The 27407-nt window shown below is 50.9% G+C and overlaps 1 protein-coding gene across 6 annotated transcripts in view; it reads right to left on the minus strand.

Annotated features, from left to right (window-relative positions):
• The window catches only part of CTIF (cap binding complex dependent translation initiation factor), a 322760-nt gene that overhangs the window by 140777 nt on the left and 154576 nt on the right, over positions 1–27407 (minus strand). For all 6 annotated transcript variants that reach the window (XM_003926081.3, XM_003926082.3, XM_074383489.1 and 3 more), the window contains one exon: positions 13479–13555. In XM_003926081.3, coding sequence (XP_003926130.2) covers positions 13479–13555 — 77 coding nt within the window. The remainder of the gene's footprint in view (positions 1–13478; positions 13556–27407) is intronic.

Consider the following 27407-nt stretch of genomic DNA (forward strand, 5'->3'; position numbering starts at 1 on the left):
TGTCTTTGATTGCTTGTAGAGTAAGGAAGCACTGTCAAAATATACCAGGGCTTTCTCCCAGAAAGGGCACCAAGGCTCCCCTGCCATCCTGGGAGGGGCGGTGGGACTGCAATTGAAACGGTGAGCCTTGGGAGGGAACTGGCCTTTGTGTGCTCTGCCTGAAGAGGTCCTGGTGATCACCGTTCCTACGCTACCCTTGACTGAGCACCGCCACCCTCCTGAATATCAGGGCACAGTCAGAATCCTGCCCTCTGCATGTCCCACCCCAGCCTCCACCCAGCCTCTTTGCACTGTGGCTGTAGCTCACAACTCAAAGGCACCAGCCTTCCTGCTCAGGGTGACCAGGCCAAGCCATCTGCTCTGTGACACACAGAGCCAACCTGGAACACGTGTTTGCTGCGGCTACACAGGCCACCAGACCAAACATGCACACCACGCCAGATCTTATTTTCTCTTTCTAAAAACATTTCTCATCTTTGTTTCAGGTTCACACGGGTCTTTTCTTGAGTTTAATGTCAGTCCTGACAAGCAATAAGCCTCAAATTAGATTGTCTGTCCACCAAATCCTCCCCTTGAAGCTGAAAGGCAGAGTTCAAAGCCAACTCAAAGGCAGTCATATTCCTGCAGGCGGGTGTCAATGCAGATAATGTGGGCCCCAGGCGGCCGCCTCTGGGCTGGGTTCCTCTATTCACCTGGAGAGGTGACTCAGGATCCTGGGGCTTGCCCTCTCGACATGAATGAATGTGTGTGCTGGATGCTCTCGGGCCCTCTGCCCTTCTGTGAGTCCCTCAGTGGCCGCGGCCACACCTGTTTCAGGTGAACTCCGGAACTCATACACAGCGGGGAAAGCTCTCAGTCTATGCTAAGCTTGTCCCTGCTCAGCAGCTGTGGGGAAGGTCAGGGAAGAGGATCAAGGGAGGATAAGTGAATAGCAAGGGGTCAGAGAGTGGGAAGGAGTTGGGCAGAACCTGCAGAATCAGGGGAGGCCAGCAGGAATGAGAGGCAAAGGAGAGGGACTGAGGGACAGGGTTTGGCCAGTATTGGGGGCAGGACAGAGACGGGCCTGTTCAAGGAACAGCAAGAAGACTGGGATCTGAAGACAGTGGGTGGGAGGGGAGGTGAGCATAGAGCTGAGGGCAGGTGGAGCAGGCTGTGTCTACAGGGAGTAGGGGTCAGGTTTCGCAAACCGGTTGGGGATTCCAAAGGCCTATTTGAAAGGTTAGAAGCTGCTGTATGATGCCTTCCCACAAGCTGTTGGTGAGTCTGTGTCTACCTACCAGGGGGACCTAAATCCTAGTGCCCAGCCTGTTAGTCTCTGTCTGTCCAGACCTACTTGGAAAGAATGGGCAACCCCATCCAGCTCACAAATTGAAATCCCTGCAGGTGCTTAGAGACATGGAGAAGGTGGCCCATGCTGCTGTCGCACCCAGAGGACACCTGCGTCTTCATTTCCCCCATGGGTGCTAAGTACGGCATCGCCTCTGGGAACCTGAGGGCCTATCTTCTTGAGCTATTTTACTTCTGTTTGCTGGTGTCTTGTCTAATTGAGTCCCCGCATCACTTCTGGAAACCAAGGCCTCCCAAAATATTCCAAACTGTAATAGAGGCCACCTTGGCTTCCCCAAAACACACGCATTGGAATAAATGGCTAAAATTAAATTACTGGGAAGACTCAGAAATAACTCTTGGAACTCAGGGTAAATGCTGACCCAGGAGGAAGGCTCCTTGGTATTTTTAAAACCTGTGCCCCATCCTTCCTGGGGAACCTTGAGGAGTGGAAAGCGCCCTCACGCTCTGGGCTTGTCCACTGGGAGTTGGGGGGAGCTAACAGCTGGAGGAAGCTCTCCTCCAGCCAGGCTGCCTCCCCACCCCCCGAGCTGTCCACCACTCAGGAACTCATAGCACCTTTCCTCTGGCTGCTCATTGAGTAGGGTCCCCACAATCTGGGAAATCCCTGGTCGGTTTTGAGGGCTTTTTTTTTTTTGAGACAGAGTTTTGCTCTTGTTACCCAGGCTGGAATGCAACGGCGTGATCTTGGCTCACTGTAACCTCTGCCTCCTGGGTTCAAGCAATTCTCCTGCCTCAGCCTCCCGAGTAGCTGGGACTACAGGGGCGTGCCACCATGCCCAGCTAATTTTTGTATTTTTTAGTAGAGAGGGGGTTTCACTACGTTGACCAAGATGGTCTTGATCTCTTGACCTCCTGATCCACCCGCCTCGGCCTCCCAAAATGCTAGGATTACAGGCATGAGCCACAGTGCCTGGCGAGGGCTTCCTAAATATGTCTATTCATGAGTCATCCAGACAAGGAAAGGAATCTATGGGCAGGACTGACCTAGTGCAGGTGGGGAGAAGGCGAGAGGGTGGATGGCCCTGTCTGAGGGGGTCTCATCTGAAATCTCACCATTCATTCACTCATCCTTCCCTTTGAATTAGGCAGCAGCCCTTCCCCAGTCCCTTTGACAACGGCAGCCTCCTCACCCCAAAGAGGACCATGCTGTCTTTAGCTCTCTGTGCATGTGAGTTGATCAGGTGGTTAACAGTGGGAGTATGTAGGAGGTGAGGGAGGGGCCCAGCAGAGGGGAGCTGAGTCTGCAGATGGGGAAGGAGGGGGTTTCAGAGCAGCGGGTTGTTAGGGCACAGGCCTGGAAGCCAGGCTGCTTGTGTCGCTTCACTTCTCTGGACAAGTGACTTTCCTCATCTGTAAATTGGAAATAAAAATAGCATCTCCTTCCTAAGGTCACTGGAAAGATTATATGAGCTAATGAAGGGTGCCCTGAACACAGTGAGTGCTCTGGAAGTGCTTGTGAATCGCTGAGTGACTTCCAGGCTTGGTGGAGGGTGGGCCAGGCTTACCTGGGAGTCTAGCAAAAAGACCCTCAGAACCAGTGAGATGCACAGCCTGCTACTCCAACGAGTACAGCTGGGTGCTTACACCTGTGAGCACCATGGGCATGGCTGGGTGCTTACACCTGAGAGTCTCATGGTCCTGGGCAGCATATGATCTCAAGAGGACAAAGAGACTGGGTGCAATGGCGCATGCCCTTAATCCCAGCACTTTGGGAGGCTGAGGTGAGAGGATTGCTTGAGGTCAGGGGTTCAAAACCAGCTTGGGTAACATGGCAAAACCCTCTATAAAATAAAAAATTTAGCCAAGTGTGGTGGCACATGCCTGTGGTCCCAGCTACTTGGGAGGATCACTGGAGCCCAGCTGGTCAAGGCTGCTTTGAGTTATAATTGTGCCACTGCACTCCAGTCTGGGCAACAGAGTGAGATCCTGTCTCAAACAAAAAACCAACAAGAAGAGGCACAGGGCCAGGAGTATGAGGCTCAGCCTAGCATGACTAGGTGCCAGGCGCAGCGCAGATCTGGACCAGATCTGGGGGAGAAAAAATATATGCAGGGGCAGCCGGCATGGCTGCCTTTCTAGAACCTTCTGGAGAAGGCAAATGGGCTGAGCTAAAGATAGGTGGGACACTGGTTATTTGTACTGAAGGCCCTGGGCAGCCTCCCACATGTCTTTCAGAAATGTCTTTCCTATCCCATGGTTAAGGAATGGAATATCCCTGAGAAGTGTCCTTTTTCTCTTCACCCTTGCGCTCTCTCTCATACATTTTAGAGCTGAAATCAGAGCCCCATTTTATAGCTGAGAAACTATGGGCCCTCAAAGTGTAAGAAAATTGCTCTGGACCACACCACAAGGAGGAAAATCCAGATGCCATGACTTCTGGTCCAATGTTCTTTCCTTTCTGCACGCTGTCCAGGGTGGTGAGTCCGAGGAGTGAATGTCAGGATGGACAGGGGACGTACGTTCTCTGAGGCTGGACTTAGAGTGGGACACAGAGTCAGGACTTCCCTTGTATCTGCCATCACATGGCATCGAATGGCATCCCTGTAGGCTGCACAACAATGTCCTTGGGGACATAAGAATAGTTTGTCCAGGGCCCAATATCCCCTGGCTGGTGAGAGATGAGCTGGTCATGAAGCCACTGAGCCTCGCCCCGGGCTTGGGCGGCCCACCAGACACACTGTCCCCAGGGAGGGCTGGGCTGGTTTGGTGCCAGAGGCCAGGCTGCTTGGCGCTCCAGAGAGGAATGAAGCGTTGGGCATTAGTGTTTGTGAGCCAATCCTCAAATGCCTAGCATTTCAGAAGAAGAGACTAGACCTCCAAGGAGGAGTAATGAAACCAGCTTGGGCAGCTGGTTCCTGGGGCATCCATTCTACACCCCATCCTAGACACAGAACCTGGGGAAATGAGATTTCTCTCTCCAGGGCCACCCAGGGAGGAGCCCTCCTGCCCTCCAGGAAACTAGACATGTGCCCCATCTCCTCTCTTCAGTCACCTTTCTTGTCACTGGGTCTCTCTTCTTTGCTATTTAGGGCTTAAGGGTCTGAAGGAATTCTAATTGCTTGGGAAAAGGGGATTAGCATGGTTGAGAAAGAAAGAGCAGTACTCCGCTCTCCAACTGCAGGCACAGAACTAGGGAATGCCCTCTGCCTGCTGGGCACAGGGGATTCCAGGGCTCTGCCGAAATGAGCTGCAGGCCACCTCTTTTCTTACCCGTTTGGCCCCCATGTGGATGTGGGTCCCGAAGGGAGAGGGCCCCCAGAGCCTTGCATTCCCATGAAGTATGATGCGGGGAGGAAGTCCTGAGCTTGGGGATTGGGGGAAGGTACATCCCTCATGGGTGAGTCGTGGTCCAGCCTCGACAGGGCCACTCTCTGCAGCTTGTTCTGCCCAGGAGTATGCCCCGAGGCAACTGCATTGTGCAAAGGATTATTGGGACTATTATGATTTGCACAAAGCATGGGGTTTTCTCTGGGCGTGTCAGGGGCTCCATTTCAATCACACATGGACCTGGACATCTGGCTTGAAGAAATGAGCTGCTCTTCTTTTCGAGAGAGAGCCTGCTTGGGGGTGGGTGTGAGGGAGGAGGAGAAGGAGCCTAAAAATAATTCTTATCTGACTCATTTTGCTTAGAATCTGACAGGGCTGCCTGCCAGGTGGGGGTTTGCCTGTCCCATTTTCTTATCTATCTTTAGCAGGGACTTAATGAGGGCAATTTCCTTGCTGGGATGGAAAGACAAACGTGGGCAATGTGATCACAGATCTGTCTCGCGGTCCCTGGGCTCTGGATGACAGGATGGCAATGACAGTCACTGCAGGGCTGAGCTGTCTGTGAGGGCCTCAGCAACAGTGGCATCCCAGGCTGGTGCAAATGAAGCAATGACCGGCTCAGTCAAATCATGCAGGACAATGACCATTGGAAGAAGTGTCCTCCAGGCCCCATCTCACCCCTAGCAATGCTACCACTGCACACGAGCAAGATAAATCACTCAGACCTAAGATCCTGTTGCTTCCCACATACTTCTTTATCTTCAGCATCTCTCTACCCTGTTATAAAGAGCAAGTACAGTTGCCTCTTGTTATTTATGGTAGTTGCAGTCCATAAAGTTGCTGCAAATACTGAATTAGTGAACACTGAGCTATTACTCCTAGGGGAAATGCGAGGTTAGCTTCCTGCAAGCCTTTGGTCACAACATTTTCACCACTGGATCAATACAGAACCTCGTTTTGTGTGTGTTTCTGTTTAAAGACACCTTATTTAATACACATCGTTGATCTATTAACTGAACTCATGGCTGACAGCACTATAACTCATGCCTGCGTGATGCTTATCTAACACACACATTTTCTCTGGAAGGCACATCTACAGTAGACGGCACTTTAGCACTATGTTTAGGGGCCATTTAAAATAGGAAACTCACCAAGGAAAAGCACAAAAATGTGAAAAACATGGCAGTAAACAGAACCACGAGAAGGGTGCTTGCTTATAGCGTGAGATCTGAAACAAGGAGGCAGAGTGCTCCTTTGGCCTCCACTGGGACCCTGCAGGTCAGGCAACTCAAATTTTTCCCTGCTTTGCGCATGTCAATGAATGGCTGCAAAAACACCATGCGTATTGCGTGTGGTGTTACAAATAGGTTTTAGCAAGTAGGCGAATGTGCAAATACGAATCAATGAGTAATGAGGACAGACTGCACTTCCAAAAGAGCTAACAACTCATGTGAATGAGCTGATGGATAGACACAGGACTCTGACTAGGTTAATTACTCATCAGTTCCTGGTGGGCAAGGTCTGGGGGCCCTGGTCATTTTTGTAGGATGAGGGACACTATGACTGGTAGAGTGATCTGAGGTGCTAAAAGGAGCAGCAAGTTCCAGATAGCAGCTGTGACTGAAAAAGAGGGGTGTCGGGAGGCACTCGGTATCCCCCAGAGCCCTTGCCCACGAACCCACATGTGAAAAGGAATGCAGGGCTCCTGTAATCAGGGATGACCATCAAAGCCTAGGATAGAGAAGTCACAGTGGTGTCAAGGATTGGGGATAAAAATAGTAAAGACATTTCTAGAAGTATATTTTTGTGTTGAGAGTGAGAAGCCTGAGGGACACATGAGGCCACTGATGGGGCAGATGGCGTAAAATTAAGAGGTGGCTAAAAGAAAGTAGATCTCCCCACTCCAAGTTTGTCTTCCGCAAGAGAACAGGTACTGGCCCAGAAAAGGCAGCCATAGCTGTAGCATCTGTTGGACGCCGAGGGCCTGGAAGAGATCTTGAAGAGCAGTGGGTGCTCTGAGTGCTCAGCTCCATGCCCCGGGGAATGGGACAATATTGATATTGATTGGAGTAACAGAAATCTTTACATGAGGTCATAAACGGCCTCTGACCATGTCTGAGGAATCCAGGAGAACAGATGTAAGGGTTAATTTCATGTCAACCTGACTGAGCTGGGGGTGCCCACATAGCTGGCAAGACATTATTTCTAGGTTTGTCTATGAGGATGTTTTGAGTCAGGAGATGACTGAGTAAAGATTGCTCTCCCAGTGTGCATGGGCACTGGCCAGTCTTCCAAGGGCCCAAACAGAACAAAAGGCAGAGGAGGGTGACTTCACTCCTTCTTCTCGAGTGGGGACTTCTCATGCTGTAACACACAGTACGCTTATGGTCACATGGTGAACCTCATACCACATGCTTCTGCTTCTTGGCCTTGGGACTTGGGTTGATTACACTACTGGCTTTCCTGGTTCTCTAGCCTGCACCAGATGGCAGGCTGTGGGACTTCTTGGCCTCCATAATCTCATGAGCCAATTCCCATGATAAATTACTCTCTTCCTCTCAATATATCCTATTGGTTCTATTTCTCTGGAAAACTCTGCCTAATGCAACAAAAGTGTGAGAGACTGTAGCTAGGTATACACAGTCTAATTTTCAAAACTTGGAAAAATACAGATGTCATATCTCCAAGAGAGATTCCCAAACAGATGGTTTGGAAGAAAAAAGGTAACCACTAATAGCTAGCATAGGTTCACACAGTCCAAGTCCTGGCCAGACCAAATCTATGTCCTTTTTTGAAACAGTTGCTAGCCTGACACATTTAAGGAGCCCTGCAAACACCAAGGTTGAAGAGGTAGCTGGGTACGGTGGCTTGTGCCTATAATTCCAGCTACGTGGGAGGTTGAGGTGAGAGGATCGCTTGAGGCCATAAGACCAGTCTGGGCAACATAGCAAGACTCCATCTCTACCAACCAATCAGTCAATAAAAATAAAATTAGCCAGGTGTAGTGGTGCGTGCCTATAGTCCCTAGAATTACTCAGGAGGCTAAGGCAGAAGGATTGCTCGAGGCAAGGAGTTTAAGGCTGTAATGAGCTATTATTGCACTACTCTACTCCAGCCTGGGTGACAGAGCAAGACCCTGTTGCTAAAAAAAAGAAAAAGTTTGAAGGGATGTTTCAGGCAAGGGGCTTGCCACATCATTTCATCCTGGGACCTACCCTATTCTTCAAAAAAAATTTTTTTTTAAATGGAGATATAATTCACATATAACAAAATTCATCCCTTTAAAGTATATAATTGAGTCATGTTTAGCCGCTTCACAAAGTTCCATACCCATCACCACTAATTCCAAATGTCCGGCTTGTTTTATCAATGACTTAGACGATGTTACAGAGACCTTGCAAAACCCAATCTGACTGACACCGAGGGTCTGGGTTCACGTTGGCAGAGGAAGAGAGGGTGGGAAAAAATTCTTCACTGGTTCTACATTTAGAGTATACCAAGCCACAGTCATGGTCAATCACAGGACAGAGGCAGCGAGTGCTGCTGTAGGCTGTGGCCACCCTGCGATGTCCAGCATGTGGCCCACTCCGCACGCCAGGTGGACGGCTCACTCCCCTGCCTCTCGCCCTGCGGAGCCATCTGACACTAGCTGGGCTGGCTAAGGTGTTTTTTCTTCTTCCTTTCAATCTGCTTTGCACATGGAATGAATTAACCGTTCTGAGACCTCACTTAACGAAACAAATTAATTTGGAGAATGGCTCTCATCTCCCTGGCCTCACAGGCACAGCGCAATGGACCGCTAATGCCTCCATTAGCCACTGCCTCTGATGGTTACGAGGTGGGGCTGTGGAGCCTGCAGGGTCTACTGACATTGCAGACAGTTGAGTGGGATCATCTGGAGCCGGCAGGCTCCAACGGGCTTTTCCCTTCTATGTAGTTCAGTTGGGGGTGGTGGCCGCTGTGAGCACCACCCACCTGGCTCTGTTTCTAGGGAGTCATGTGGGGGCGACTTCTGGGGATGTGGGGAATCGCTGGCTCCAATGCTCACTTAGCTGCAGAAAAGCATTTAGAGGACACTGGGCCACAGTCATGGGCAGTCGCAGGACAGAGGCAGCAAGCACTGCTTCTCTCATCCCTACACCTTCCCGTCTCCCAAATTCTCCTGGAAGGCTCACTAGTAGTTCAAGCCCCACCTCCTCCAGGAAGCATTCTGGAGCATCTCCAGGATGGCAGCTTTCTCTAAGCCTCCTCCCTGTTAACACGTCAATGCCTGACAGTCATGCACAGTGTACTGGTTGCTTCTGGAGTGAAGATGCCATTGTGCAAGCTACAGCTCAGGCCCTTGAGAGCAGGGGCCACACCCTGTACTTCCAGTGTTTTCCGGAGCACAGCATATGGCACAGGGTACAACCCAACCAATCCCAGTAGGATAACTGAATAGAGTTTCACTGTGGTATCTGCCATGATACGCTGCTCAGATCCCCCTCGGGAATGGAGCACTGCCTTCCCGCTGCTGGAAGTGCTGTGTAGACAGCCCTCAGCTGCCAGCCCCAGGGTGAAGAGTGCTGCCCAGCTGAAGGTCACACCCCCTTCCTCGGGCAGTCTCCACCTGATGACCACAGACATGGGGGGATCAAGGCCTGCCCCCTTACTCCATCTTGGCACAGCTCTTAAAGAGTCACCCCAACTTCAGAACCTTCCCTACAGGTTCAGAGCTCTCTAAGACTGCACTGCAGCCCAACCTCTCTGCTGACCCTGCATCCTCCCTTGATCTTCTACCAGTATTGATCCCAAGGGCATTCTTTGAAAAGCGTCTGCTGATCATCACCATCCCAGAGCCTGCTTCCCATGGAAGGAACTCAGGCTACAACATCCATTCATCGCCTCAATGTGTTCATCTCTTAAATGCAGCCAGGGTGCAGTGTGGAGAGAAAATATCCTCCCCAGAGGTGAGGGGCCTCACTCAGGGTAAACTCTGGCAGTGTGCCAGGTCTCCAGTCCTCTAAGGAGTTTGCTCCTCTCGTCTGCAGGCTCTGGGCAAAAAGCTTTGAGGGGAGAGGATGAGCCTCGGCAGCCCCCTTCCAAGCAACAGGTCTCCAACTTGCATGGGGCCAGAGCATGGGAAGACATGCTGCTCTTTGAGGAACGCATGGAACACTCGTTTACTACATTTATGTCACAAAATGCATAATTTTGTCTGAAATCAGCAAATGTCTTTTATTAGCTTTCAAAAACAAACAAGCGGTTATCAGTCGTCCAAATGTCAAGAACATTCCTAAGGAGGAAACCTTTGAACTGTCCATGAGCTTAATTTTTTTTTCTGCAAAATGGAAAACAGACATCCCCTACTCACTGGGCTCAGCGCATGGCATCAGGAGCAGTCTGCAGGTGACCACTCAGGAGGCACCTCCTTCCCTGTCAGTCCAGACTCTGCCCTCTCTGACGGTGGGGGCAGGTCTTTAACAGTGGATTCAGGGGAAGAAACAGTTGATTCTGGGGCCCTGCCCCTGAAGGGAATGCCGGGCAAGGCTTTCTGGGTTTCCTGTCTCACTCACAGGACAAAAGCCCCATCTTCACTGCAGACACCTGTATTCCACACATACCTTGAAAGCCTTCCTGAGCAGCTAGGACCCCCTCTGACCTGTAGAGTGGGCCAGCACTAAGACCTTGTTTCTAGGTGCTTTATAAGAATTAGCTCCTTTCAACTTCCTGACTAGTGAACTCATTTCATAGAAGAAGGGACAGACCTTTCAAGAAGTGACGTAATTGGCAAGATCATAATGTAAGTGAGCAGAGGAGGTAGGATTCCCATCCAGCTGCTAATTCCAGGGTGTGTCCCTTAACTGCTATGCAATTCAGCTCGCTAACAGCCTCAGACTTAAACAAGTGGAAAATAAAAGCAGTAAGGCACACAAAAACCCTGAGCACGCAGCTGGAACTGGGATAGGACACAGACTCCGATAAAGACTAGGATTCCGGGTCCCAGTCTGAACATCCGTCCTCCAGGCTGTGGGAAATCGCACAACCCCAGTTTCAGCAAATGCCCGTGCTACCTGGAGCCTGCAGCTATCAGACACCAACTCCAACTACTCTCCAGGAAGACGAAAAGCCACAGGCTCCTGTAGCCATTGCTAGGAGAACCACTGAGCCACCAGGGGGACACAGCTGGCCCCTTCCCTTCATGGTCAGGGGGAGATCAGAGACAAGGCACAGATGTTGGCTGTGCCCTTTGGCCACCAAATCTAATTCTGGTCACTTCACCCTTTGCCACCATGTGCACCCAGGAAATACAAGCCCCTCCCATTGTAGTTTAAGCCCAGAATATTAGGAAGGTGAACCTGCTGCACACAAGCATGGACTTCCAAGGTCAAATAAGCAGGTATGACACTTAGCAAGGCCACTACTATGTATGGGTCATTAGCTGGGACAGTTAGGGGGTTGACCTGATAATATTCTGCAGCTGCTTTTTGAATGTCAGAATCCCATGATTTCCCACAACGGACTCAGGAGATCCCCTTCTTTGAGACAATAAGGTCCTTAAACTCTATGGTTGCCTGCTCTTCTCCTGAAAGTCTCCATCGCCTGAGGACTCCATGACAGCTACAGGCTGTGAGTGAGTAACGGATTTTACTGCATCCAGAAGGAAAATTAGAGTGGGGCGCCCCGCCCGCCGAGCACATGCCTCTTCCCCAGGCGTGGCTGCTGCCTGACTTGCACAGTCTTGCCCCAAACGGTCAAGATGTTTGCTCTGTCCGGCTGAAAACTCTGTTCATCCATCCAAGCTGACTTCCTCTAGCCTGGGTCCCTGTGGACATGGAGGCAGCCGTCTCTCATCCCTCCATATAAATCTTTCATGAGTTTCACGGCACAGTGTTCCTTCCTTCCAGCCTCCTCTTCCCTGGCCCCAGCCCTCCAGTGCTCCTCACAGGACATACTTTCCACCCCTTTAATCATCTTTATTGCCTCACTTTGGCCCCTGGCCCATCCACATCCTTTGGGAGGTGTGCTGACCTAACCCGGGCATTGGTGGATGTTGCTGGGCGGAAGTTAGGCTTCCCAGCCGTTGCATGCCATGCTTCTCTTCCTACATCCCTGGGTCATGCTGCTGCTTTCCAGAGGTCTGCCATTGTCCAGGGTCTTCCTGCTGAATGAGGCGACCTGGCCCAGAAATGGACATGCGGGCTGATTTGGATGCCAGGCGGCAGCCTGCCATTGCCTGGGCCAGGAGAGGTGGGGCAGAGGGTGACATCTCAGGAAGCTGGCGGACTCTCCACACCTCCCAGACACACATTCTGGGTCTTTCCTGCCACCATGGTCAGGGGAAGAGGACATAAAGTCTCTGCTCTCCCTGATACCTCCCAGGCCCCTGTGAACCCCATTCTTCCTTGAGGGGTGCTTTCTTCTTTCCTCTACCAGGAACCCAGAAACCAGGACTTTGCCTCCGTGATGCTGCAAGGTAAAAAGGCAGCACACACAATGCAAGGAACTGTACTCTGCTCTGGTCAAGGCAGGAACAGGGCTGGGTCCACCTCTCCCTGCTCAGGGTCCCTTTTGATGCCTGGTGCTTCTACAGAATGTGTCTGGTGGTTCTGATTTCTAAGCCAGGACACTGCCCTCTTTCCAAGCTACTTGTACATTTGCCATCCTCTGTGAACGTGTTCAGACCTACTTAACCCACCAGTGGATGACAGGGCAGTCTGGGCACCCAGGCCTACATCCACCTCAAGTTGCAGTCACCAGCTAATAATCGATACTCAGAGCCTGCAGGCAGAGGGAAGGATCAGAGACCCCGGTCTCAGTCTAAGGAGGTGGGCAGCCAGCATGTGCACAGGCGCTCCTAGTGTTCTGAGCAAGGCATGTCCACCGGCTGTTTCTTGGCTGAGAACATTCTCTGTTCATTAAAGGTAAAACCACAAGCCATCATCTTTATCTAAGAATACATTCCCTATAGGGGAACACCTCATTTTAATTCCTTAGGCATAAGCCTTTTTGTTCGTTCTTTTTTTGGTATTTCCATCCAGAAATAATTTATGCACGTTCAAGCAAAAAATACACTCTAACTCCCCCTTTTGCATAAATGGCCACACATAAGAAACACAGCTCTGCACCTGAATTTTTCACTTTAAATATATCTTGAAGACCTCCCCTGATACGGAAGCCTTTTTGAAAATCAGTGCACATATTCCGAGGATGCTCAATTTCGGCTGCATGCTCCTATCCAGGGCTACCTCATTGCACCTTTCCTGACCCCCCCCCCCCCACCGCCCCGTCACCCAGGACTCTCAGCTCCACAGGAGATCCTGGTTTCTGCCTTAGTTTAAGTGGGTTCCCCCAGGAATTTGGGAGTAGCATGTGCCATTGCTGATCTGTGTGTTGCACACGGCAGCAAAGCCAGCACGCATGAGGGACAACTCCCAATGACCAGAAAGGAGGAAGGCAGATGCCCTTGCACTTGTGAGCTCCAGGAGCCTCCTGGAGGCCATGACTCAAAACACACAGCTGGCTAGGTCCCGTTTTTTCAGGGCCACCATTGTTGCTTTGAGGTCAGTGGAAAGAGCATTTTTCCTCCTGAACTACAAAGCCTGGGCACTGCCTGGCCCCCAGGAAGAGGCAGTGATGATGGCCCATTCTCAGCCAAACTCCCGAAGGGAGCCAATCCCTAGACCAACAAAAGAGGTGGAGCCGCCACTCGGCCCGTGGGGGAAATCCCCAACTAGTCACCAACCCATGATGCCACCAACCCCATCTCACAGGGGTCAGCTGGTGCCTGGGAAAAGCAAAATGCAGGCCAAAACCGACATCGCTACGGATGACAGACGCAGGAAAGGAAAACCCAAAGCTCACGACGAAGTCTCTCCTACCTTCGATCGTTTCTCCTCCTGCGGAACAGCTTCTTGGTGTGCGCGATCTCCACTTCATGGGGCATCGGGTGGTAGCCCTGTGTTGTGGGGGGAGGAAAGGGCATCATGAATAACTTCCAAAAGAGAGCAAAGTACCTCTGGGACTGCACTAACTGCAGCAGCATCTAAGACAGAAAGACACCAAGAGTTTGGAGAGACTAGACTCTGACCGCCAAATCCGGACTGAAAAAGGAAAACAGTAGAGTCAATAGACTTCCTACCAGGCAACGATGCTGGAATGACAGAATCAACAGTAGGGACAATGAGGACCTTAGAATCCATCACGTTCAAGTTCTTGAATTACAGATGAGACATTTGAATCCGGAAAGATGAACGCGCTGGTTCAAGGTTTTGCAGAGAATGAGCAACAGAGCTGGGGCCAGGTTCTGCAGCTCATGGGCTGTACGTCCCAGGGCAAGTTACTTCTCTGAGCACAGGTTCCATAACAAAATGGGAATGTTAACCTGCTTCTCCGGGCTGTTGAGAGGACCAAGGAGGGGGAGCCTGAAAACCCTAAGCCCTGTGCAGAGGAAATTTGTCTCCTAAACCTAGTCTAGACATGCTCAGTGAAATAATAATCATTATTATTATTATTAGAGACAGGGTCTTGTTCCATCCAGGCTGGAGTGATGTGGTGAAAACAAGGCTCACTGCAGCCTTGAGCCCCTGGGCTCAAGCAATCCTCCTGCCTTAGCCTCCCGTGTAGCCAGTATCACAGGCATGCATCACCACATCTGGCTAATTTTTTGATTTTTTTTGCAGAGACAGGGTCTTGCTTTATTGCCCAGGCTCCTTTTTCAACTTTAAAGGAGGAAGTAGGGAAAATTCTAAGGCTGGTCTTTCATGTATTGTCATCTGACAGCAACCATTTATACATCTACATCAAGGCTGGAGAGAGACCCGCTACTGGTAACCCAGGGCTGATCCTGCAAAGGCGGGACTGCTGGCAGAGCTGCTTGCACAAGCTGGGCTGACGGCCACCTCTTCCCATCCCTCCTCCAACAGAAAAGTGTGTTTCGGTGTGGACACGGCAGAGACCACCACCATGCACTATCATTCCTTTATGAGTAGCCTGGAGTGCAGTAAGGGGTACCTAGGTCTGGAGTCTAGTGGGAGGGAATGTCTGGCTTGGACCTGGGACACCTGGGTATAAGCCTGGATGCAGAGCCCACAGCCTGAGTGTGACCCCCACCCACCTGCAGGGACCTGGGCAGGCGCTGGATGAGGGGGAGCCAAAGGGTCCAGGATGCTGGAAAGTGGTCAGAGGGGGTCCATTTGGGCCCACCCCCCCCACCTTACAGGCAGGGAGCCCAAGGCCCAGAGCAGTCACACGGTGAGTTAGAAATTGCAGTCCTGTGGGCTGCAGCCGTGGCCCCTGTGGTGGGGCATGTGCAGCCCTCTGTATTCACGTTCCATAAGGAACTCCAACTGTTCTGCCTTCACAGGGCTCAGCCCCCAAGCACATGGGGGAAACTGACCACCCTGGCTGTGATGGGACAGGCCAGTTTTGGGGAGCTTCCCACAGGGATAGTGGGAGGACAGCAGACACAGGAGGACACAGGGACCTCGGAGTTATGGCCACTTGGCCTGGACTGGATTGAGTACAGGGAGGGAGTGACACATTTCAAAATATACTTTAATAACAACCCTTTCCTCTCACCCCCTGTCTCTCTTGCCTCCAACAATCTAGCCAAGAAAGCATGAATGAATTCCGGGCTCCAGGCAGCCACAATGGGCCTCTGGGGCCTTAGGATGTGCTTTGTTTAATGGTTTTCTCAAAGGATATTATTTGTTTTCTTTAATACAAAACACAAATAAGGAAAAACACCAAGTCTTCCCTTCTCGTTTCCCCTCTCCCACCCTGACTAGGCTCCAGGCTGGCCCCCTTCCCTCCTTCCCTCCCTCCCTGCCTCCCTGGGTCACTTCAGGAACACGCTGGGTGTGCCCCGAGTAGACAATGGACAGGAAGCCAAGGCTCCCCTCCGAGAGGCGGCTACGGCCTGGACTGCGACCTCAGACGTGAGGCTGGGCAGAGGGAATGGGCCATAGCATCTGGTATAACACGAGCCCTGGGGTGCCAGTCTCTTCGGTCTGGGCCTCCAGCCCTGGGCTCTAACCCACCTCCTGGCCTCCTTATCCGCACACAGACAGCAGCCATGGGGAGCTAACGCTGTCCCAAGACTCAGTGTGGCTCGATGGGGCATGCCGGGCCACTCAGGGCTTCTCATGAAGGCACTGCTTCAGTGTGTCCACCCATCCATCCATCCTAGAACAACTCACATACATGTAGTGTATGTGTATAAACCACACACATATATCTATTATATGTGTATAAACCATATATGTAGGATATGTGTATAAACCATGACAGTAGTTAGAGGCCTGGGCTCTAGAGCTACCCTGAATCTTCCTCCTGATGGGTGGAAGATCCTGGCTCTTCCTCCTGATGGGTGTGTGACTTTAAGTAATGACCTCTATGTGCCTCAGTTTCCATATCTGCAAAATGGAGACAATAGCATCAGGCTGCTAGAATCCTTGTGAGGGTTAAATGAGTTCAGAAACATGTAAAGGACATAGGAGAATGTCTGGTACACAGTAAGGCTCAGTAAGTATCCTTAGTGCCATCATCACTGTCATCGATGCCACCATCATTGTCATCATCATCTTAATCTTTCCTGTGGTCCTGACACTCTGCTCAGGGCTGAGTGTGTCCGGACAAACAAGGCAGCACAGGTACCTGTCCTCATGAAGCCCCCAGCCTTGGAACAGAGGCCAGCAGGAGGTGACGTGCAGGGAGGGAGGGCATGGGAAGCTCAGGCCATGGAAGGAAGAGAGAATCTGCACAGCGCCTGGCGGTCTACAGTGCTGTGCCGGGGGAGGACGGAGCAGCTCTATTGTATGCTCTTTTCGGCCTGAGGCTGACAGACCATAGTGAGGCCAAAAATCAGTGGAACGAAGTGGCAGAGGTGACAGAACAAAGCCTTGTACCCTCTGAGGTCCTCCCTCTCCAGGAATAATCCAGGACTGGTCCTACCTGCAAGGTCACCTGAAGCCTCAGCCCCTATGTGGCATTTGGTGAATAAATGAATGAACCTTGCTGCCTCCCCTGGGGCCTTTTACACAGAATTGCTGGCACCAGCACCTCCTCCTGCAAGCAATGGGGGGCACTGTGTTGACACACGCTCCACTGAGAACCCCTCAAAATTAGCCACCTTGTTCTTCAAACTCAAGATGGTAGCTAGTACCAAGAGATACATTCAACTCAGGGTGCTTCCTACCCTCCCCCCAAAACAAGAGCACTTGGGTGTTAACAGGAGGCAAGTGTGAGGCCAGCAGAAGAAAGGAGACCGTCTGTACCGAGCCACATGCCTATCACCAGGTGTGCAGCCTGCCTAGGTTGACAGAGCTTCGTTAAAGTCGTCGGTGAGAGGTAAGGCAATATGCGAGTGGTCTTGGCAGCACTGTTTGTTCATAAGAGCCAAAACATGGCAACAACCCAATGCCCATCCACTGATGACTGGATAAACAAATTACGGTTACATCTATACAATGGAATATTACATGGCCATCAAGTGGAAGGAAGTTCTGAGCCATGCCACAACACGAATGAACCTTGAAAACATCATGTTCAGAAAAAGAAGCTAGTCACAAAGGACCACCTAGTGTATGATTTCAGTTTTTAGGAAACGTCCGGAAGAGGCATATCTGCAGAGATGGAAAGTAGATTAGTGATTGCCAGAGGCTGGGAAGCGGGAGAATGAAGAATGACTGCTAAGGGATGCTGGGTTTCTTTTGGGGTGATACCAACACTCCAGAAGTAGATAGCAGTGATGGTTGCACAACCTTGGGAATATACTAAAAACCACTGAGTTGTACACTATGAAAGGGTGAATATCATGGTATGTAAATTATGTCTCAATTAAAATGGTTAAAAATATCTGGGGGCAGTATATTCCAGGTAGAAGGAATGGCAAGTGTTCAGAGGAAGACAAAAAGGAGAAGGAGGTAGAGGAGAAAAAGGAGGAGGAAGAAAGAAAGAAAGGAAGAAGAAGAAAAGGGAAAGAAGGAACAGGAGAGGAGGAGGAGGAGGCAAAGGAGTAGGGAAGAGAAGATCCATCAGAATAAAAAGCACCCCCTGCCATTTACTCCCAAGGAAACAGCTGCCTTAAAGCATTAACTGTTAAGATAGGGCTGGAGAAGGTGGCATGTTCCAGGCAAGGGGCACCCAATGACAAGAAGAACCAATATGCTCCTGAAATCTGGAAAAAAGCAGATGTTGTTGCTTCTTGCTTCTGGTGGCCTGGTCAGGGGAGCTGGTATTCTGGCTTCAGACCAGAGGCCCCTCCTTGCTTTTTAGAAAGGATAGATCCCTTGAGTGGTAAACGGGAGATGTATCCTTTAAAAGCACATACAGTGGCCTTTGCTTTAATTCTTTCCTCAGCAAATCCTTCTACTCTGTGCTTTGAAAGGGCCCCATGTAGATATCAGTCCAGGTATGAGTGCCCCTCCACCCACCTGTGCTCCCCATACGAGGGAGCCAGCTCTTGCGGTTTGCAGCTGGCTTTCTGCACGTCTGGTGTACCTGAGTCAGATGTGCCTCTGTGGCATGGCTGGATACCACAGGTAGGCCCTGCCTTCCTTCCCCCAACTTCTCTGCGTGAGAACCAATCTCCCCTGAGCCCTGAGACCTGGCTGCAGTTCTCCATCTGTCTAACATCTGACCACTTCCGGTAACTAAATGGGCCTGAGAGACAAGTGGATTATATAAACCAAGCCTCTCCAGGGAGGGAGGGAAGCTAATACTCCTTCCACATGCAGCGCCGGCAGATACACGTGGAACACACACGCGCACACACTCCTGTCCTGAGGTCAGCGCTTGTGTAAGACGCGGCATGGAGGGGCGGCATGCTATTGCTGTGGCTGCAAAAACATGTTATGTAAAATCAGCCCATTCCACAGCAGGCTGAGGCCAGTATCTCACAATCCAGTGTGGTGTGTATTTCCAAGGGATTAAGGGCAGGCCCAGCAGAGCTCTGGCCCCAGAACGTGAGCTCCAGAGAGTTACTAATCCTAGGCTGCGAGTGCAAGGGCCTTGCCCTGTGATGACAGCCATAAAAAAGTAATAACTCTTGAGTCTGGGGGCGAGGGGAGGGGGACAGAGGGCAAAACAGAGGGCAGAAAGCATGTGTGCCGGGTGGCTCAGTGACCGGCTGACACTGTGATAGGAGGGACATGCCTCCCACAGGCAACAGGCTCCCAGCCGCCCACCGTCCATGCCTCCATCTCCCATCCCTCTATGCACCTGCCATCTCATACATATTGTTGTTTCAGGCACTGTAGATACAGTACGGAAACAGACAGGCAAGATGCTTGTTCATACAGAGCACACATGCGAGTGAAAGGAGAGAGACAATAAAGTATATCATATGATAAAGGATTATGTTTTGATATGGAGCAAAACACAGCAGGGCAAGGGGCTGAGGGATGCAGGGGTAGAGGGGGTCAGGGAACACCTCTCTGTTCAGGTGACACTGGACATCCAGCTACTACCCATGCCCCCATCCATCCACCCTTGCTTCTCTCCATCAACAAATGCAGAAGGCCGCCATGCCACCACGCATCAGATGCAGAATATCAGGAGAATAAGACCCTGTCCCAGGCCTGGGGGAGCTCAAGGGAACACAGACAAGGAAGCTGATATGTGCCATGTGCCATAGTTGAAATTGAACGGCTGACTCTGGCAGCCCAGAGGAAGGACCCAGAACTTCTTGGAAGTAGGGTGAGGGAAGGCTCTGCCAAGGGGTGATAGTTGAGTGGACCCCTAAGGCATTGGACAGGGGTCCAAGAGAGGAGAAGAGGGGATGCCACAACCTCAGTCCACAGGCCAACGGGCCGCAGCATCACCATGGGCTGAGAGCAGGGAGATGGGCTGGGCCCCTGGGTGCAGATGATGTCCTGGCGTTCTGAGGGCCGGTGCCTGTGCTCCTGACCACAGTGCCTTGTGTGACCCCATCTGTAGAGTCCTCCTTAGCCTCCGTAGGAGGTAGAACTGTGTCCCCCCAAAAAACTGGTTGGAGTCCTAACTCCCGCTTACCTCTGAATGTGCCTTTATATGGAATTAGGGTCTTTGCAGATAGATTGAAGTTATGATGAAGTAAGTCCTATGGCATTTGGTTGGGCCCTAAAGCCAATGACGGGTGTCCTTATAGGAAGAAGGAAATGTGGACACAGAGAGATGGAGGAGACACACAGGGAAGAAGGTCACGTGAAGATGGAGGTAGTGTTTGCAGTAAGGCACACACAAGCCCAGGAGCGCCAAGGATTGCTGGCAGCGAGCGAAGCTGGGAAGAAGTGTGGAAGGCTCCTCCCCAGGGGCCCTGGAAGAAAGAGCATGGCCCAGCCAATGCATCTAGCCTGTGAGAAGATTCACTGCTGTTGCCATCAGCAATGTGTCGGGGCGTGGAAGTCCCCATTCCCCACCCTCCCTGAAGAACGAACTTGCTTCCCTGGAGACCACAGCGGAGCTACCAGTTGTCCAGCACAGCCCATTTCCTTCAGAGGCCGAAAAAAGCTCATCTCCATCACTGCCTGCCAGGTACAGTGGCCGGCATGCACTTAGGGGCCTCTGGTGTAAAAGCTGTTTGTCTCTAGCCAGTCCTCACGTGAGGCTGGGATGTGACCACCCTGAGAGCCCCATGCCTCTCTCCCATGCTTCCACCTTCCACAGCCAAGGGTCCTCTGGGTGATGACATGGGTTGAAGTGTGGTCTCCAAGTTCTTACACTGAAATCTTAACCCCCAGTTCCTCTGAATGACCTGATTGGGAAAGAGGCTACTGCAGATGTCATTAAGTCAGGATGAGGACACACTGGAGTGAGCATGTGAGGCCCGGGCCGATGAGACTGATGTCTTTGTGAAAAGAGGGCTGCGAGCACTGGGGGGATGCTGCAAGAGGCTGAGGGGCTACTGGAAGCCGGAGGGGGCGATAGTCCCTTCCTGGCGCCTTAGAGCAAGTGTGGCCCTGCCAACACCTGGATGTTGGAATTCTGCCTCAGAACAGTGGGACAAGAAGTTTCAGTTCTAAGCCACCCAGTTTGTGGTCCTTTGTTATGGTGGCCCCAGGAAACTAACCCAGGTGGAGCGGTGGGCAAAATCACCCAGGCTGGAAAGGGCTATTTTTCTGAGTATATTTCCTTTGCCAAAATTTGAACTTGAGTTTGAGATCTGAATTTGTATATGTTGAATGTTCGCCAGGTAATTCCACTGTATTTCCAGCCCATGTTTATGGAAGAGGAAGAGAAGGCTTAGTGAGGTCAAAGAAGTTGCCCACAGTGGCCCAGTGAGTTAGCAGGAAGCCTGAGCTTCCAGCTCGGAGGCACAGGGTCGCAATGGCAATGTCACATGGCCTACAGTACCGGGGCAGAGATGGGAGGCCAACCCCCGGGAGCATCAGAGAGCTCTCTCTTGCCCTACCACAGACTCTGCGGTGCTCAGCCATGTACCCCAGGCCTCCAGAAGTGACGGGGAGGGGCCAAGAGCAAGTCCCTCCCTGTGCAGCCTCATTTCCATAATCAGAGACAGGCAGTCCCCCCCCGTAACCACTATGCTTCCCCCAAGGCCCAGCGGTGGGAGAGCTGGTGTTCTCCAGGCACTGGTTCAGATGGTATCCCGTGTCTGCCTGGCATGCCCTTGCTGTGACCCCAGAGATGACCCTAGCTACAGCCCTTTTGGCAGGCTCACCTGTTCACTTCTCTTCCCCTCTCCAGAAAGGGATATTCATGGCCACCAAGCCACCCTGTCCTTCATTCCCCAGGCTGGGAGGTGGTGGGGCATGGGGTCCCCTGGCTGCTACCCCTGCCCCAGTGAGGTTTCAAAATGTCCCGCAGAGCTCAATTCCATTGCACGTGAACCCAATGTCCACTTAACCTTCAAGGAAAATCTTCCTGACAGTCCCATGATCTTTGACCTCTGACCCCTGACCAAAAACCTGGGTCTGATAGAAATCATCCAAGCCTAACTAACCCTAGGTCTATTATCTTTCTTCTCACACACAGCAGCTTTTTGAAAAATAAGCAAGCATTATTTGGACACAAGAAAGTCTTCCTCCTGCTGACTTAAAAACAACTACATTAAGTGCTGCCTTTGCGAGGAAATGGTGCCGCGTGCAGTGGTGGGGATCCTAGCCCAGGCCAGGGAAGGGAGGGAGGTCTCAGGCAGGAGGTGGCCACACCAGGCTTCTCAGCAGGCACACTCTGCAGCTCCGACCCTGCTCCCTCCCAGCTGACCACCTGTCTGCCCCTGGATATCCACTCTACCCTGGCCTCTTGGAAACTACAGTCCCCCTCCTCTTCTTCACAAGCTTCCATATTGATTACACTAGGTTTCTGTCACTCCCTGGGCATACCCAGAGAACAGGAGCCGCATGGAGGGAGGGCAGAGCCTCAGGCCAAGTCCAGACCCTGCCAGCTCAGGACTCTGCAGACTCCCACCATCTCCAGCCCCAACTTGGGGAGACAGCCCGAGGGATGAACACCACAAAGGAACCACAGCACTTGGTTAAAGGACCATTAAAATCCCAAGCACAGCTCCTCTGAGATCAGCTTGTCTTACCAGCAGAGGCTTCCTCCTGCTGGGGGTCATGGTTTTTCATGTTTTTTTTTTTTTTTTTTTTTCCCTAAGAAGTTATCCTACCAAGGTCTCCCTCCACGTGGGCAGGATGTGTGGGTCACGTCCAAGCAGAAATAAATAGGTAATGTTTCTAAAATTCCTGGAATCGCTTAGCTGCACAGCTATTCAGAGAAGCTGACCTGTTTCAGAAAGAAAAGTGGGGTGGGGAGAGTGGGCAGGCTCACCCATGTTTAAATTTGTGGTTTTCTAACTTTTCCTTTATTATTTTTTAATCAGCAGAGACCTTTAAAAAACATACCTTAGCTGAAGTTCCAATATAAAGTCATAGATAATAACAGTAGACATGGAATTTCTGGAGGCTGCCGCCGAGCCCTGGCACCCCACACCCTGCCTCCATCTGCCACATATCCGTGCCCTGGGGCGTGAACCTAAAACTACGCATTCTGAAAAACTCTGCTCTTAATACTGTCCCAGAGGCTAGCTGCACATTGAGCTAGACATTACTCTAGAAGGGCTTCAATTAGGAAACTTGGGCAGGTTTCAGTGGATTCCACGACCCCCTTAAAAGTACACGTGACTATTTTGCCCCGGGCAGCGTTGTAGTGAGAGCCCATGACATGCACCCTAGATCCGGGTGGTTCTCATCTGCGCGGCACTGTGGCTCCAGAGGCTGCGTCTCTGGAACAGGCAAGACTTCCTTAGATGCTCCGCGGCAATAATCGCCCCTTTCCCACTTTTCCTTCCAATGGGGTTTCTTACTGTAATGGCCTAAAGAGTCCTGAATAAATACACTGCGCACACCCTTTGGGTGACCCAGGTCCTAGCTGTTGCTAAGCGTGGATCACCACAGACAATTCTTTTAATATTTCATTCTGCCCTCTCCTCTCTTGTGTTAAATGAGGATGAAAATATTTGCTCTTCCGGTCTCCTTTGCCACAACTACTAAGCATTTCTTTGATTTCACAGACCAATAAATCCTTTTTATGTTTAAAATACTTCTAGTTGGGTTTCTGTCACTTACAACCAAGAAAATCCTAAACAATTTAACATGATACAACTTTAGGTGTCCGTATCCAGGAAGTCATGGAAAGCAGACCTGGCCCCTCCGTTATCACCCTCCTTGGGGAGTCAGGAGGAATCCACCAGGCAATGTCAAACACACATGAGATTCACTTACTAATTTCTAAACAGACAGATAAAACAGGCGAGGACACTGATGCAAAGAACAGGGACTAAGGACAAACGGGAAAATGTTAGAGGATTGTTTCTATATTATACAGAGTAAAATGTACAGGAAACAATTAGTAATGTGCCACTCCTTCAACTACCATCATCAGGCTTTCATTCTGCAGCCAGAGCAGTGCAGTGAAGGGGGGCTGTGCCTCCGAGTGTGGCTGTGGGGTTGGAGGCACTGCAGAGATGGCTGTGACTCTGTGTCAAAGACCAAATGAGACCAAAAGGCTATGGGCCTTCTCCAGGTCACAAGCCCAGGACAGCCTTGAACACAGGCCACTTGGGCTCACGATGTTCATGCTGCTCATGGACATGGGACAGTCACGAGAGAATGGAACTGGAGTGGACGACAGACACTCTCCACTCCCTGGATAGTGGGTATCTAGCAAGGCCCCTGGATGTGCTTCCGAACTGAAATTGGCAATGTCTTCAAGCTGCTGCAGATCAGGGGCAGAAAGAGGCCCAAGAAATGTGAGAGGTACAAGGGGTCAGGAGGAATGACAGTTTCTGTTCTGCAGCCCCCCCCCCCCCAAAAACCACCTGGGCATGATGAGACACTTGTGGCCTGCATCCTGGACCCTTAAGAAGTGGGGTGTCTGTGTCACAGATAAGACCCAGATCCTCATGACCTTTAGAGAGCAAGCTCAAGCGAAGGCAAAGCAATGCTTGCATTCTGGCCTCTTAGGGGGAAATGACAGGCTTTGAGAAGTAGGCAACTTTGTGAAGAGTTTTAGGTACTTGAGTAGGTTTAAAGACCATCATAGGAACTGAAGCATCAACCCACTCCAGAAGATCAGTGATGTTCAACAAACCCTCAGAGGATGCCCGCGGTGTCCTGTGAGCACACTGTGTGTACAGACCCGGGAAAACAAGACTCGGCCTACGTCTCCAAGAGGGGCATGGGCCCCTGAGGAAAACAAGCACGAAAATTGAGTGGAGTCACAATGGAAGGACATCCAAGGTCCAAGGAGCCATGGAGGAAGGGATACCTGCCCAAGGCCACCCCTCGAAGTGAACAGAGGCTCTGAGGTTAGAGAGAGGCATGGCCCACACTTGAGAGGCTCTGCTCTGCTTCTTCTGAGCACACGCTGCTGCAGCTCATTAGACAAATGAGCAGTAATCACGCTCGTGCAGGGCAGGGGCATCTGTGGGCAGCAGGGAGGGAGCCCCTGCCTAAACCACCCCCGCAGCCATGCTAAGATTCTGAGGAGTACCCCGCTGTGCCAGGCGGAAGGCTCCAAGACCTTATGTGAATGAGTAAGTTCATCATCACTGTCTCGCTCTCTGCGCTGGCCAGTCAGAGCTGGCTGAAGAGGCCATGGGCATGGGTATTAGTCTGTTCTCATGCTGCTAATAGAGACATACTCGAGACTGGGGAATTTATAAAGGAAAGAGGTTTAATGAACTCACAGTTCCACATGACTGGGGAGGCCTCACAATTACGGCAGAAGGCAAAGGAGGAGCAAAGGCACATCTTACATGGTGGCAGGCAACGGAGCGTGTGCAGGGGAGCTCCTCTTTATAAAACCATCACATCTGATGAAACTCACTACGGCGAGAACAGCACGGGGGAAACCATCCCCCTTCAATTATCTCCACCTGGCCCAGCCCTTGGCACATGGGAATTATTACAATTCAAACCATATCAGCATGGCTAAGGAGGCCGCAATGAAGGAGCTCCAGAGAGCAGCGGGACCTGCCTCCCAGTGTCTGCCGAGCCAGCATGGAGTGTGCTCACATGTACCTGTGAGAGCTGGGGGTTTGCAGCAATGCAGATCCGGGCGGCCTGAGCAGAGATCAAGCATCAAACGGTTTGGTTAGATGCTGTAATTGCCACTTGCCATAGGAGCTGGCAGCAATGCCTACCTTATTTATTCTTCTAGTTTTCTAGAAAGTGGTGGTAATAAAGAAGCATCTGCACATCAGAGGGCCGTTACAAGGATTAAATGAGATGGCTAGGCATATACGGCACTCTGACAGCCCAGCTCAAGAACACCCCACTGCACATGAAGCCCCTGCGCTGGGAAGGCCTCCAACCTGATGCTTCCTAAGTTGTGGCTTTCATGCACCTGCTGGGAAGCATCGTACAAACCCCAAAACCCTGCTAGAATGTGGCCACAGCTGTATCAATCAACTAACCACTTGTTGAGCTCCCAGGCTGTGTCCAGGATACCCTCAGGCCAAAGCAGTCCCTGCAACCTTAGCTTCCTCAGACCCTGAACCACCCAGCCCTGGCCCCCCACCCCCCGCCCCAGACCCACACTGGCACTTCCCGATCTCTCCCTTCATCTCATCGCAGGGCTCCTGGCAAAGTGGAGAGCAAGAGGAGGGAAAGCTGGAAGGTGGTTCTGAAGAGCAAGGGAGGGGCCCGTCTCCCAGAGAAGCAGCCAGTCTGTGAACCTGCTCCAGGCCAGAATGTTACTCAAAGGCTCTGATGAACTCAGGCTGTGGCACCCACCCAAGAAACTCGAGTGAGACGCTGAGTCTGACCAGCCTGCTGGGGCCATCAGGTACCAGGGGCTCGGGGGTATCTAAGAAGCTGAGCCACGACATAGACAAGAAGAGTGGGCAAGAGAGGGCCTCTCTCCTCGGCCTGACCAAGAACCAGCAGGGGCAGCTCAGCCTTGGTGCCGGAGGGACAGAGGGTTGAAACATGCACCCTCCTCCAGGAAGCCAATCGTGCTTTCATTGATTCAGGCAACACATTTCTGCTGAGGCTTATGAGGTGTCAGGAGCTGCACTAGATAGGTACAGGGGATGCAACAGTGACCTGGGCCACAGAGAAGACCTTCCACTCTACCATGGGGAGATGACAGGCCCTAGCTACAGCTAAAAACACCAAGGTCATTCAAACAGAAGCAAGTGTGTGCAAAACCAAACCAAACCACAGGAAGGGGACAATGCTTTAGGGTGTCAGAAAAGTCCTCACTGAGAAAGTGACTTGTGAGCCAGACCAGGATGACCAGGTTGAAAAGATTGGGAAAGATTCAAGGCAGAGAGACAAAAAATTAAATAGGTTATTCCGATTCTGTTTAGTCTTCAATATGTGAAGCTTAGAGTTTCTTTACTTTAAATATAGTAGGCCTAAATTAGTGTGCAACATTTCAAATTTCATAAACCAGTAAATTTAAAAATGGAGAATCACACAGTGGCTTGTGCCTGTAATCCCAGTACTTTGGGAGGCTGAGGTAGGAGAATCACTTGAACCTAGGAGTTCGAGACCAGCCTGGGCAACATAGGGAGACTCAGTCTCTAAAAATAAAATACATATATATATATATATATATATATATATATATATATATATATAATTTTTTGTTCTTTAAAAAGATGTGTTTTAGGCCAGGTGCAGTGGCTCACATCTACAATCCCAGCACTTTGGGAGGCCAAGGCAGGAAAACTGCTTGAGCCCAGAAGGTCAAGGCTGCAGTGAGCCATGATTGGGCCACTGCATTCTAGCCTGGGTGACAGAGTAAGATCCTGTCTCAAGATAAATAAATAACAAAATGGAGATTTCTTAGTCTTTACTCTGCCTAAAGGCATCTCATCTACCAGCACCATCCTTTCATCAAGGATATAACTTTAAAATAAAAGATGGTCCGGTACATGGACTATGTCAGTTCTATGAAAACTTCACGCCCTGATCTCATAGAATGCCCCTTACAATAGTGTCTCAGTCAAGGACTTGCCTAACTTACTCAGATTCACCTACACATACCTGAAAAGAAATACAATTTAAATACCATATGGAGCTTGTGTGTGTGTGTGTGTGTGTGTGTTTGTGTGTGTGTGTGTGTGTGTATGTTTTGAGACAGTCTCTCTCTTTCACTCAGGCTGAAGAGCAGTGGCACTATCTTGGCTCACTGCAACCTCCACCACCTAGATTCAAGCAATTCTCCTGAGTAGCTGAGATTTCAGGTGTGCACCATCAAGGCTTCTACTGAATGCTAATTTTTTTTTTTTTTTTTTTTTTCAGTAAAGATAGGGTTTTGCCATGTTGGCCAGGCTGGTCTCAAACTCCTGGCCTCAA

This window comes from Saimiri boliviensis, chromosome 13, assembly GCF_048565385.1.
Source record: "Saimiri boliviensis isolate mSaiBol1 chromosome 13, mSaiBol1.pri, whole genome shotgun sequence".
Lineage (NCBI taxonomy): Eukaryota > Metazoa > Chordata > Mammalia > Primates > Cebidae > Saimiri > Saimiri boliviensis.